This window comes from Thermobia domestica, chromosome 13 (genome assembly GCF_964235325.1).
Source record: "Thermobia domestica chromosome 13, izTheDome1.hap1.1, whole genome shotgun sequence".
Lineage (NCBI taxonomy): Eukaryota > Metazoa > Arthropoda > Insecta > Zygentoma > Lepismatidae > Thermobia > Thermobia domestica.
This window is the reverse complement of record NC_137466.1, coordinates 175,840,969-175,854,195: the sequence shown is the minus strand read 5'-3', so window position 1 is coordinate 175,854,195 and position 13,227 is coordinate 175,840,969. Positions and strand designations below refer to the sequence as shown.

The 13,227-nt window shown below is 37.1% G+C and overlaps 1 protein-coding gene across 1 annotated transcript in view; it reads right to left on the bottom strand.

The window, feature by feature from the left end:
• PolrMT (mitochondrial RNA polymerase) overlaps window positions 1-12,411 on the bottom strand; it is a 97,326-nt gene extending 84,915 nt beyond the window's left edge. The window contains exons 1-3 of the mRNA XM_081736945.1: window positions 12,179-12,411; window positions 6,693-6,818; window positions 1,588-2,251 (exon numbers count right to left, since the gene is read on the bottom strand). Of these exons, the coding sequence (XP_081593071.1) occupies window positions 1,588-2,251; window positions 6,693-6,818; window positions 12,179-12,311 (923 nt within the window). The 5' untranslated portion in view covers window positions 12,312-12,411. The remainder of the gene's footprint in view (window positions 1-1,587; window positions 2,252-6,692; window positions 6,819-12,178) is intronic.
• Between the last annotated feature and the right edge of the window lie 816 nt (window positions 12,412-13,227).

The following is a 13,227-nucleotide window of genomic DNA, read 5'->3' as shown; positions in this document are numbered from 1 at the left end:
TGCGAATCCCCTCTACTATCATTACCCATTAACAGACTTTACATTTTCTTCTCATAAAATACAAAAGTACATTTATACTGAGCCGAAATGAGTGTGAAACTATACCTCTCATGCGCAACCCATCGCCGTGAGACTGTCATGAGGCAAGCAACAGTATCTCATTAGCCACGCACTAAGCAGGCCGAAATTATTTAGATTCTGGGAGGGATTCATTGTGGCCCTTTCCGACGCTAAGGTCATACCACTGTGAATCGTATTATACAGAAATATGTGGCACAGAGTCCTAGACCACCACACCGACGCGAACAGATAGAAATCGACCTCCCGTGAAGAGGACTCTAACGTTATTGCGTGTAATTCAGCGTGTGGCGACCTCCGAAAATCCTCACCACAGCATGCAATGTCCAAAAAGTGCCGCACATTGCAGGCGACAATCAACCGCACCATTCACAGAGATTTACGTTTCACGGTCGTTCACAAGAGTAGTATGCACGCATGCCATGAAATCATATCATGTAGGTGAGCGAAAAGGAACTGCAGGAGGTTGTATGAACATCATCTTGTGGGTGATCTGTGGAAGTTGGCTCTTTGTTGTTACCCTCAATGAGACGTGGATTTATTTCACAGACGAGGTAAAATTCCGTGCCATTACATACACACCTGTTGACGCCAAGGGTCGAAGCACGGTCTTCCGCAAGTGCGCAGTTTCACAAAAGGATTCATGATTATGGTGATTTCTCATACGGGAGTAAACTGTGTTTGCGAAAGGTGGAGCGAAACGTCAAAATCAATACTGCGTACTATAAGACTCTTTGTCTCCGTATGAAATCCCCGCATTGTATGGACACGACGTAAACCAGGTTGAACTACAAGAAGAAAATTATTCAGCCACACGGCGAAAACATCGCTGGAATTCTACCACCGTATGAAACAGGAAACTGGAATTTCGGCAATTCTGTTCTTTGACATACTGCCAAGAGTCTAAATGTTAACCCAATGGTATATTGTGCTTTCGGTTTTCTTAAGCGACGCTTGTTCCACCGTCGAAAAAATGAAATTAAATCTTTGAGTTTTACGTCCCACGGTTATGCCGGTTAAGCTAAAGGAGACGGTGATGATGAGTGATGAATGAAATGGTGGAATGAAGAAAGTGGGAGGAAACGGGAGAACCCCGAGAAAACCCACGCACACGGTGTTTGTCCACCACAAAGTTCACTTGGCGGGGGCTGGGATCGAACCCGGGACCCCAAGCACCAGAGGTGAACGCTCTACCACTGAGCCACCGCGGCCCAAGTTGTTCCACCGTCGAGTCCGCACCGTCTTCGGCCTGTGAAAAGCATGTAAGAGTGGAATGCAGTACTTCACTTCGAGGTCGGGCAATATTCTGCAGAAATGGTCTGTAGATCGAACACAATTGGTGTGGAAAAACATTTACCAGGGAAGTACACATTAAAATTCGGCTCAATATAAATGAATCAACCTCGGTAAAAGGATGTCCAAAGATTTCAGACTCATTCTGTATAAACCTGCTCCTAAAAACTACACTTAACGGGAGAACATTAAGCAAAGAAATCATTGAGTACTCACTTATGCTCTTCCTTGATTTCATTTGGCACAACATTGGTGACAGTTTCAAGAACATCATCCTCAACACACGCAAATTCATGTGCCAGTTCATCTTTACTGTGCACATCAAGTTCATCAAGCTTCTGTTCGATATCATCCGTAAAAGAGTCACTTAATGGTTCAATATTCGAGAACGATGAAATACCTTCCTTCGTAAGATCATCAACTGCAGAGTTCGTACTTTCGATATGGTCATACTTCATAGATTCAAATTTAGACAATGAATCCAATACAGATTCTTCGTGTACTGGTTCTAAATCTATATCCACTGAATCTGAAACTCTTCCTTCTCCTAGGTTAATAATATCTGTTTCAGAATTCACATCGTAATTTAAAACTGTACTAGTTACATTAACACTATTATCATCTTCTTTCTGACTAGTATTCTCTACTTCATCTTTCTTATTGGTCTGTACGTCAATTCCTTCTATGGCTTCAGCTGCAACTGTTAAAGGATCACACTGTAATAAAGTCCCTGCTGATAGAGTTGACGTTGGAACTTTGCATTTCTTCAAATGATACAACTCTCCTAAGTTAATACTTGGCTGCTGAACAAGTAACGTTAGTTCTTTGGCTTTTAATTTACTAACAGAAGCCTTCGTTTCACTAGTTGAACTATCAGTAACTGTAAAGAAATGGAACAACAATGACAAAAGTAAATAATTTATTAATTCCACTTATTTACTTAAACAACATTTAGAGAATCTATCAAATTTTGTTAAGTGAATCAAAGGTCATTTTCCCACTATTCCTACTTATCCTGTTACCTTTCATCTTGAAGGATCCCCTGACTGAAGTCTCTAAATAAAGTAATAATAATGACCAACAGAGAGTTTTGTTTCACAGTACGAAACTACGGTAGACTTTCAAACTATGCAAAATTCAATACTCAAACTTGAAATAGTACACCCATAACTACTGACTGCAATAGAAGAATAAGATCGAAGATAGAGCCTGTTCCTCGGAAGATAAATCAATATCAAAAACCCACTACTCGCTCTTACTGTTTTCGCTCTATAGAGATTAATATTGAAACCGAAAGTGCTAATTGATGTTTATCACTTTAGTTCAAATAGAAGAATAAAACCAAAAGTAAAACATACTCTTGAATCTATAGGGGGGGGGGGGGGGAGACTGCTTGTTGATATCTATTTTCGTAAACGGAAATCGTAATTTTCACCACCTCCGGTTTCAACAAATATATAAAAATCGAAACAAAATTCACTCTTGGGATGCTGAATTTGTGTTTAAAAAAAAAAAAAAAAGTTAATTTTTACCACTTCCGGTTTGAATAGAGGTTCAATGGACGAGTGAAACCTATTCTCTGGACGCTGAACTGTTTGAAAAGAAAGAAAAAAAGAACGCTTTTCGATATGTATTATCATTTTTACTTTATAGATATCAATATTCAAACCAAAATAGTAAATTTTAGCAGCTTCCAGTTTTGGCACATATGGCACGTTTTGGCACATAATTGGTGTTGGTACGTTGTCTTGAGACGCTAAGTCGATTGCAAAAAACAGCTTGTCGTCATCTATTGTAATTTTTGTTCTATGATCATAAACGTTGAAACCGGAAATGGTTGACGTCTACCATTTTAAGCTTTTCGACATCTTTGATCAGTTTTCCTCTATAGAAATCAGAATTGAAACCGGAAATACTAGTAAAAAGTAATACTATGTCAAGTCATCCTGATCTTGACATATATACTCTAAAAACTATTCTGCAATCTTATCGAAGATTCGTTAATTAAAATGGCCATATCTATAAATTTGTATTTGTAAATTATGTAAGTGAATTCATGCATGCTCTAACTCTATACAAACTGACCAGGTCACTATCATTAGGTAATATACCTGTTGTGATCTCTATGTAACCATAAATAAATAAAATTAAACCACTTGTGGTTTCGGTAGAGGGTTGTAGGCGGTGGTCGCATGTTCTCTCGAGACGCTACATTAATTGCAAGAAACTTCTTATCAGTATCTATTACCATTTTTGTTCTATATCGATAAACGTCGATACCACAAATAATTTTTTCTATCACTTTCCCTTTGAATAGATGGTTGACGGAGGAAATGGAATCTATTCTTGGGAAGCTGAATTGATTAAAGAAAGACGCCTCCCTATATCTCTTACCGTTTTTCTTTGACACTTGTCAACAGCCAGTCAGATGGACGGATAACCGTTGTGTATGACTTCCGAAATTTACAGATAGCATAGTTTGGAAGTTTAATAAATACTACACTTTTGAAAGTAGATCCTTTAACGTTAATATATTCATTTTTGTTTACGTACTTGTATATTAATCTGTAATAATGAAGAAAACTAAATTATTTACCTTAGTACGTCTACTTTTACTACCAAAATTTTTGATAACTACTGATTGTATTTTTGATAACCTTTGACCAGGGAAGAAAAATCGACAAAAAAAAGTCTAATTAGATTTCCACATATTGTTTCCCAAAATTCCTAATTCACTATCTTGTTTATATTTTCCCTTTGGTGCACCACCAAGTTCTTCAATTTTTGTTTCACGTAATATTTGACACAAATATTGAAGACGAGCTAAAAAAAAAAAAAAAAAAAAACTTGTCTTTATTATTTTTGTTGAACATCAGATTGTCTACAAATTGAACTTTTGAAGGTCATTGCAAATTAACATAATGAAACCACATATGCATTAGTTTCTTTGATGACCTGTCATTTTTTCGGCATCACCATAATTCCGTCACTATATAACTTCTGTGGTTTCTGGTCAAAAAATTGTAATACATGGTTTCATATGCATCTTTTGAAACTTAGTTAACGCCATTCAGAAAGTTCTGCAGAGATCGAAACAAATAATAGTATGACGGTGCCAGGTCCTGACTATATGGTAGTTGCATTGAAACCTCGTCCTCAATTTCTGAATGATTATTAAAGATGCATGGAGTCTGGCGTTACCAGTACAGTATACGACACCTTTTTGTTGTCGAATTCTGGCCGTTTCTTTTGAATTACTTAGTGCACTCACGCTGTCAACAGCCCGATGGCAGAACTTTCTTTGTCTTTCTGCGATTAGCTTTTGTAAGTCAAAAATTTTCTGCACAAATTCTGCAAAAGAAACACTTGTGATTATTAAAATTACGCTTTACGCGGCGTAAAAAACAGTTCAAACTATATTTATGCGAGTCGTCCGTGCATTTAAGACATCTACACATAGCAGGCATGTTTTTACACTTTTCTGTTGGCTATTTTTTTTTTTCCTCTGGCAATTTTTCTGCGATCACATCGCAGATCGCGGCATGTTCTAATATGGGGGTCAACAGATAGGTCCAAGTCTATAGTTTTATCCAGCGGCAGCAACTCATGATGCACGATACCCTTTTTATTTACAACAAATGCACAGCATAATCTTTCTGGACGTCAGTGTGGGTTTTGCCATAGACTGACAACTTTTTGCCATGGACTATGGAGCTGCTTCTCGCTTCGACCACAATCTTTTTCGCCATGGTTTTTGTACGTTATCCATTTTTCACCACTTCGGTAATAGTTAAGAACAGCTACTTCTCATCTCCCGTGCACGAGGATACTTCTTATTGTTGCACTACCTACACAAATGATTCTATATCATGTACAAGTGGTAATAGAATACAGAACAAACCCAGATCATGTTGTATTCACACTCCAACATGGAGTGAGAATACACCGTGATCTGCGTTTCTTATGTGTTGTATTATCACTTCTACATCAAATAGAATCATTTTTCTAAGTAGTGCAACAGTAAGAAGTACCCACGTGCACGGGACATGCGATATGTGTTTTCAAATCCCTTCACACAGAGTCATACACTAAGTACAAGGGCACATTATTATTCTTCCCATACGATATAAAAACAGATATTCCTAGGAAAACACCTTAAGTATAAGGGCAACTACGTCAATGTAGGCAGACCCATGTATAAGTTCAAATCGCCAACATTATTCAGAAGCAACAGCAACTCCGCGAAGAGCAAACCTGTGTCTCGAATTGCAAGACGCCATCGGACCCACACGGAAATTTCCGCAATTCATCCGAACTGCCTTCTGCAGAAGCAGTCTTAACTACCACGACCGAATGGTCCTAGCAACTTTCGGCTACGTCAACGGCCTACACCCGGACCTTCTAATAAATGTGCTCCAACAACTGGGACCCTTGGGAAGGAATCCTGGAGCCGAGACAAAAATACGTACCCTCTACGACTATTCGGACGATCCAACCCACGGACAAACCATGTTCTCTTCGCCTGTTCTAAGTAGATTTGTTTTCACACTATTTGTATTCGGAGTTAGAGGCTCAGGACACATGAAAAAGATCTAATAATATATAGAACACAAACACAATTCCACAACTCAAACACCACGACACACGTGCAAACAAACTTGTCCGTCGCCATTTTTGTCCCCCTTTTGTTCACTTTCCGCCACTTATATGAATCTGCGCAGACGCACTTGCATCCACTCAGTGACGTGGCATCCAACATTTGAAAAGCGCTACTCGTCAAAGTAAAACAAACTTCAAAACACAACGAAAGCGGAATACACGTCTTCTTTTCTTCTTCAATGACTCATTAACTAATTACAACTCCGTCTATTACTTACTTTTTAACATGCTAGATAGTCAATGAATAATTCCTAAAAGTATGGCGTTTCTCCTCCTTCCCGAAACGGGAAGGGCGGCTGCTTAACTATAACCGAAAAAGAAAAGAACTGGAAGGAATTTTGCAGCTGATAAACGAAATAAAAGGGGCTGATTTTCACAGGAATTTTTCATTTTGTGGAAAATGATCTACTAGTAACGCAATCTAGTTATACGATGTTGAAAATGGGCCATTTACTTGATGTCCACAATCGTGTCTTGTACGTTAAACACTGATTCAGAAACCATTCATATCAGAATTTAGCGCTTATTCACGGATTCCATGATCCCATCTATATGCTAATGCAGGCTGGACTTCCACCACAAATCCAAATGTGTTATATAAAATCTAAGTTATATACGAACTACTACATTACGAATAAAAAAATAAATAAATGAATAAATACCTTCCAATAGTTCTGCATATTTCTTGGACTTCTTATGCCTTTTCTTCTTTTTAATTACATTTTGCAACGCAGTACGTGTGTTAGTTGATTGAAATCTAGTCAAAACTACATTTTGAATACTATGACCTGAAAACGACAAGAAAATACTTATTTAATACATGAATTAAAAGGAAAATAGTTTCAATTAAAACAAAACGAGAAGCAAATGTTGATTAACTAGCATTCCTTACACTCAATCTCTTTGCATTATCCAATATAATGTTCGTGGAAGCGAAAGACAGATTTGTATCGTTGATGTAAACATCTCTATTTACCAAGGGAGCGCGGTGGCTTAGTGGTAGAGTGGTGGTTGGGGTCCCTGGTTCGATCCCAGCTCGCGCCGTGTGGACTTTGTGGTGGACATATACCGTGTGCGTGGAGTTTTCTCGGGGTTCTCCCGTTTCTTCCCACTTTCTTCATTCCACAATTTCATTCATTTCTCATCTGCACCGTCTCCTTTAGCCTAACCGGCATAACCGTGGGGCGTAAAACTTAAAGATTTCATTTTTTTCATTTTTCTCTATTTACCAATTTTTCGTGGCTGTACACGAAGTGATTCAGAAGAAACACAAATCACAATAATAAAATTTCCACTTTTGGCAACCATTCGGAAAGTCATTTTCATAACTAATACAAAAGAATGAGTTATTCGTATTATATATATATGAGAACGCCTCCCATATCAAACTTCTTGAGGCTTTTATGTTTAATGATTCAAAGAGAAATAAGTAATAACTGTGAAATTTAATTCTTCTCTCTTCAAGATGGAGTTTCTAAAATTTGGGTGAGTAAATTTCTATTCTGTACTCATACACCAAGTTTCATGCCTCCATTTCCAATGTTTTAGTAAAAATATGTCACAGTGATTTGTTTTTAAAATCTCCCCCTCCTCTCTGCTCCTTTGGCGTGGAATTTCTTAAAACTTCCTTTTAGTCATAACCTAAAAATTATGAGAACAACTTCATAAAACCCATGTTACTAGGTTCAACAGTTTTTTGAATAGCTAGAAAACATTTAATTCTCATCTTCTTTTCCATTAGAAACCAAAAATTCGCTATGCCCTGTCTTCACAGTCTATTGTTTAAAGGAGAACGTTTTTACTAAGTTACAACTTCCTTGGCCCAACGGTTCCTTGGAGAATTCTATTGTGGTGATGACGAATTGGAGGTAGATATCAATTTACTTCACCGTGAGCATACGCTGTAGATCTTTATTACTATTTTGTTACTCTCATGCTGACATTTCGCTAATTTTGTTTATTTCTCCGTAAATTTTGTATTTCGGGACGCCATCTTCGGAAGTTAAACCTTTAACTAGTAGAACTATCGGTAATTGTGATGAAATAGTAATTGTATAGGCATATTATTTGTGGCATATAAGAGGCAAGTTTTTGCTTTGGTCATCTCATTTATTTTATTCGATACTTCGACTCAGTGATTTGGATCTTTTGGTTATGGTTTTAAGATTGTTTGAGCGGAGAAGTACGGATATGATTTGACGTCATGTGGTTTGCTCAGGAGTACATTGCTAGCGCGTTGGGTTGCACTGTGTTACGGTGGCACATGTCAAATGGGGTAAAAGTTCGTTTTGATGAAGAACAAATTTAAGATTTAAATTTGTATAGTTTATTAACATTATTATGTGACAGTTACTTATAGGTTCTGTTTTCGTGTCGGATTATTACAGCTTAATGGAAATTGCAATCAATGTGGAAATGGGTACAAGTTATTAAATACAGCATGAGTTGATCGGCTGAAAATGAACTATGTATGATATACCGGTAATTGTAAATGTTCATCATACTTAAGGCAGTTATCTGTTAGAATGGGAGCTCCAATAGTAAATCTAGACTGGAGGTACGTGAAATTCTTGTTATATTATATGTTCGTCTCTCGCGTTACAAAATATGAAAACTATATATATGGGTGTTTATTCGGTACCTCGTTAACCCTCAGACACCCATATTTTTTAACTACGGATTCCCAACAGGGATACAGGTGTACACCAATACAATTTTTTGCAATCAGAAACATCATTATTTGTGGAATCTATAATATTGGCATGTTAGTTTATGTAGATTAAGTTAGTGAAACGGAAATTTGTTTATACGCTATAGAACTGTATAAATTTCGTAATACTTTTGTGGCAGGAAAGGTTGCAATATGAATGCAAAACTGCAACGATATATTGCGATAGTATCTAATATTACCTGTTTTTATATAGCTCTTTACAATAGTAAAATACTTGAAACAAATATGGTAATATAGATACCAAAGAGGGGTACAAATGTACCCCAGTCTAGTTTTTAGCCACATACGTAAGCAGATCACCTTACAATATAATTGTTATAAGGAAATAAGTTTCATTACAGTCCGGCCCACAATGTAAAAAACACTAGTCAACCCTGCGTGTTTCTGACATAAAATATTCAGTAAAACACATGCATGAGGTACATTTGTAACCCCCCCCCCCTTCTTGGGTATCCGAAGGTTAAGAGAACTGTATATGATTGGTTAAATTTATGTCAAGTCTGTTTTGAATATGAAAATGAAATTTTTGAGTTTTACGTCCCACGTTTATGCCGACTGCGATGAAGAGAAATGAATGAAATGGTGGAATGAAGAAAGTGGGAGGAAACGGGAGAACCCTGAGGAAACCCACGAACACGGTGTTTGTCCACCACAAAGTTCACTTGGCGGGAGCACGGTTTGAACCTGGGACCCCATGCACCAGAGATGAACGCTCTACCACTGAGCCACCGCGGCCCCCTCAAGTTTGTTTTGAGGCTGTGGTTCCGGTTACTACATTGGAGGAAAAATATTTTTTATTCAAGAAGCACGCTCTAGAACTACATTCACCCAGGCACATATTTATATATTGTGCCCCCCAGTACTCTAAATAATCCCCTCCGCATAGATTTATGTTTTAAACAAAAAAGCAGCCGTAATTTTGCAAACATACCAGTTTTTGTTGAGTACCAGTTTAAGAATTACAAGTTACAAAATTTAACAACGTAATTTTAAATGCCTAATTCTCTCAATAATGATTATGATGTTCTGCCCGAAGGTCCCTGGGTAACATGAACTCATGGAGGTCTGCCATTGCCTTCCATGGGATGATGACGTAATAAGGACGGGACCTACAGCTTAACTTGGGATCCAAACCCCTTGTGTCCACGCCGGGAATCGAACCCAGTACCCTTTGATTACAAGGCAACGGGTTTAACCACTCATCCATTGGGGACACATTTTCTCAATAATGACATGTAATTTAGTAACGTAGATTTTAATTTACTGTCCGGAGAAAATGCATTCTATTAATTCTTAATCAATCGTTGACATTTTTATATTTCATACGCTTCACTTGAACTATGATTGAATTTCTTAAACATTTACTCTTATCATTTTAATACTAAAATATGGAATTTAAAAAAAAAAAAAAAAAAAAAAAAAAGCTAAGCAGAGTTTTTGATATTGTTTATACTGAACTTATCATAATTAAAGATTAGCAAAAAATTATTAGTTTACATAATGAGTGTGGATTCGTTCGTATGTTTTTAAACTATTCAAACGAATGACAAACTCTTTCCAAAGTATTTGCAAGTAAACTTTTTCCCTTATATGCATTCTCATGTTTTTTGATTACCTGAATAATAATAATAAAAAAAAACTTCCCATTGTATTTGCAAAAAAATTTTCCTCCTGTATGAATTTTCTGATGTTAGATTACCCAGATAAGTTAGTTAATTAGTAACTACTGTAATTAGAGCGAATTAAACACATTAACATATTTTCTTGCGCTTGTGCGGAACTCTGCGGGTTGCTCGTTTCAAATACTACTTTATTGCGAATCTTAAAAAAAATAAAACTGCGCCCCCTAGATTCTGCCGCCCTGTGCTTGAGCACAGAATAGCACTTCGGGCCTGCATTCACCACATTAAAATCTCAAGTATTTACTTCTAAGTATTTCTTCCTGAGTTCTATGATATTTAGTTGGTTTGGGTCGGGGGCTTGTTTCCTTTCAAATATATAGTTTTGTGTAGTTTGCTTTGTACTTCTTTTTTTTTTTTTTTTATCGTAATGGGGATTTTGGGGGCTTGCCACATGCATATACGTTGTTTGGTTCCCTTTTTAGCAGTTTGAAAATGTGGTAGTTGTTGCTAGTTTTTTCCTATTACTGTTTGATTCATTGCATATTTCATGTTCTGATAAATTCAAAAGGGTATTACGATGGGAAATTGGATGGTTCTAAATCTATCAGTATTTGATTCGAGCTATGTTTAGTGGCCCAGCGTAGCGTAATCGCTGATCTCTCGCCTTCGGTGCGAGCGGTCCCGGGTTCAATTTCCGGTGGGGGCACTAGGTCGAAAAAGTGTAACTTATAAGTCCCAGGCCGCTCCCTTCCCTTTCCCCGGATTGTGTGCTCGCCGTGGGACGTCATCCCTCAAAACGTGAAGGACTAAATGGCCTTAGAAGCCGAAAGCCTAGAAATCTAAAATCCCTTCCCTTCTAGCTATGTTTAAAATAATTGTAGAAACCTTAAGGGCAAGAGTGCACTTTGTACAAAACAAGTGATTTTGTCACATTGTTGACATGACGCAAGGTAGGGTTAAGTAGGGTATGGTCGGGTTAGCTTAGGGTTCGGGAAGTTTGAAACCATTGTGTTAAAATTAATAGTGTGTACTTGCTCGTATTGCTATTTATTGTATCGGTTCCTATGAATATTGCTTACAAAGCACACACTTACCCACTAGAGTATGAACCACCATGATTTCTATCCGATTCAATTCCTGAGGAACTGGTTCCTGGTGATACTGAACGAACTGTTCCGAAAACCAGTTTCCTAGGAATCGATTCATTGAATGAAACGACCAAAGTAATCACTAGGCGTATAAGTTGGTTGGCAAATTCTGAATTTGTACGATGCTGGTGGACATGCATCACAGATATAGTCTCAAAGGTATACTGAGATAATTAATAATAGAATTCTGAACAATTATTTTCAGTTACACCCCTCAACTATATATGTGCTAAGTAGGATATCAAAATGTGTTAACAAAAGAAAGGATGCAGACCTTGTTTATATGAAGAAATAGGACTTCCACTCATATATAGGCATATTTTACTTCATAATCTGTACGGACAAATATTAAATTTTTTTGTACTTTAAAAAAAATCGGGAGTCTTTAATCTTGCGTTAGTTGTATGTTACTAGAACCCATACACACAAACCATTACATATTTTTATCCGAAATGTGTATTCACAGTATTCTAGAACTGTACTCTAAAACCATATCTTCAAAGATCAAGTACACAGACAACAAATGAGACTTTTTCTGTCATCCTTATCATTAATTAATGACGGTCACTAATATTTTGAGTCTACTTATTATTAAATAAAATTGTTATTTCGATTCCGTCCTTTGAACGAAACCACATCTTCCTTACCGAATGAAATGTTTGACAAAGTGGCACTGCTATTGAATTCAGTACATACTCTACTAGACGCTGGTACTCTAAAAATATACAACGGTAAACCTCTATAACAGTTCAAAACGTTGTGTCGTAGCAATTTATACATTATTTCAATCACATCACATAGCCGCCCTCGTGCTGAGGATCAAGCCATTTCGTCTCCACCTCCAGACTACTCTTTTCTTCTTCTTCTTCTTTGTATTCACAAAGACATCACGTTTAGGACTTTCTTTTTCGTCTGGACTAGATCTAACGGTGACAAGCGGGCTACTAGTGGGGTAGGGTAACGTCACAAGATAGGGGAATCTTGCAAATCATGATACAAACGTGCCACTTGGTAATTTAGTAGATATATACCTAAGAATGAAATTTAGATGTAGACCCCAAAAATCAAACCCTTTATTTGCCCCTGTGACGTCATCATACAACATGGCTGACATGGGCATTACAGAAACACAGTAAAGGCACATAAATCGTTGATTACAAACGATATATTCTATATTTTGATGGATGAACTGAATTATGTTTTGATTAAAGTCTTCCACATTGCCATCATAGAAAAAAGTATCACTATATAACGAGTATTAAGGAGAGGCGGCTCGCAAGGGAAGTCACACAGGTAAGATTTGGATTTTTCTATTAAAACTCAAAGATGGAAACTTTCCTAATTTACTGATTGTTATATATAACAATTATTATATTAATTAACTTTTCTTTACTTAATTTGAACAGAAAAAAACGTTAATTTTACCGGTGAAACTTCCCTCACAAGCCGCCTCTGGTATCAAGATTATCAAGAGTGTGCAGATTACACGATATTTCTTTCCTCTAACATTAACATACCTCCGTCACTCACAGATCACTAATTTCCATTGGAAATATTTGTTTGACACTGACCATCGCACACACACAATGGTGTGCAGGGAAGAGATAATTTAGCACATTTACATGCACGCGAACACAGTGATTTACACCCACAGTGAACAAGCTCTTGGCAGTGTTCAGACATTTGTTTCAGTAAA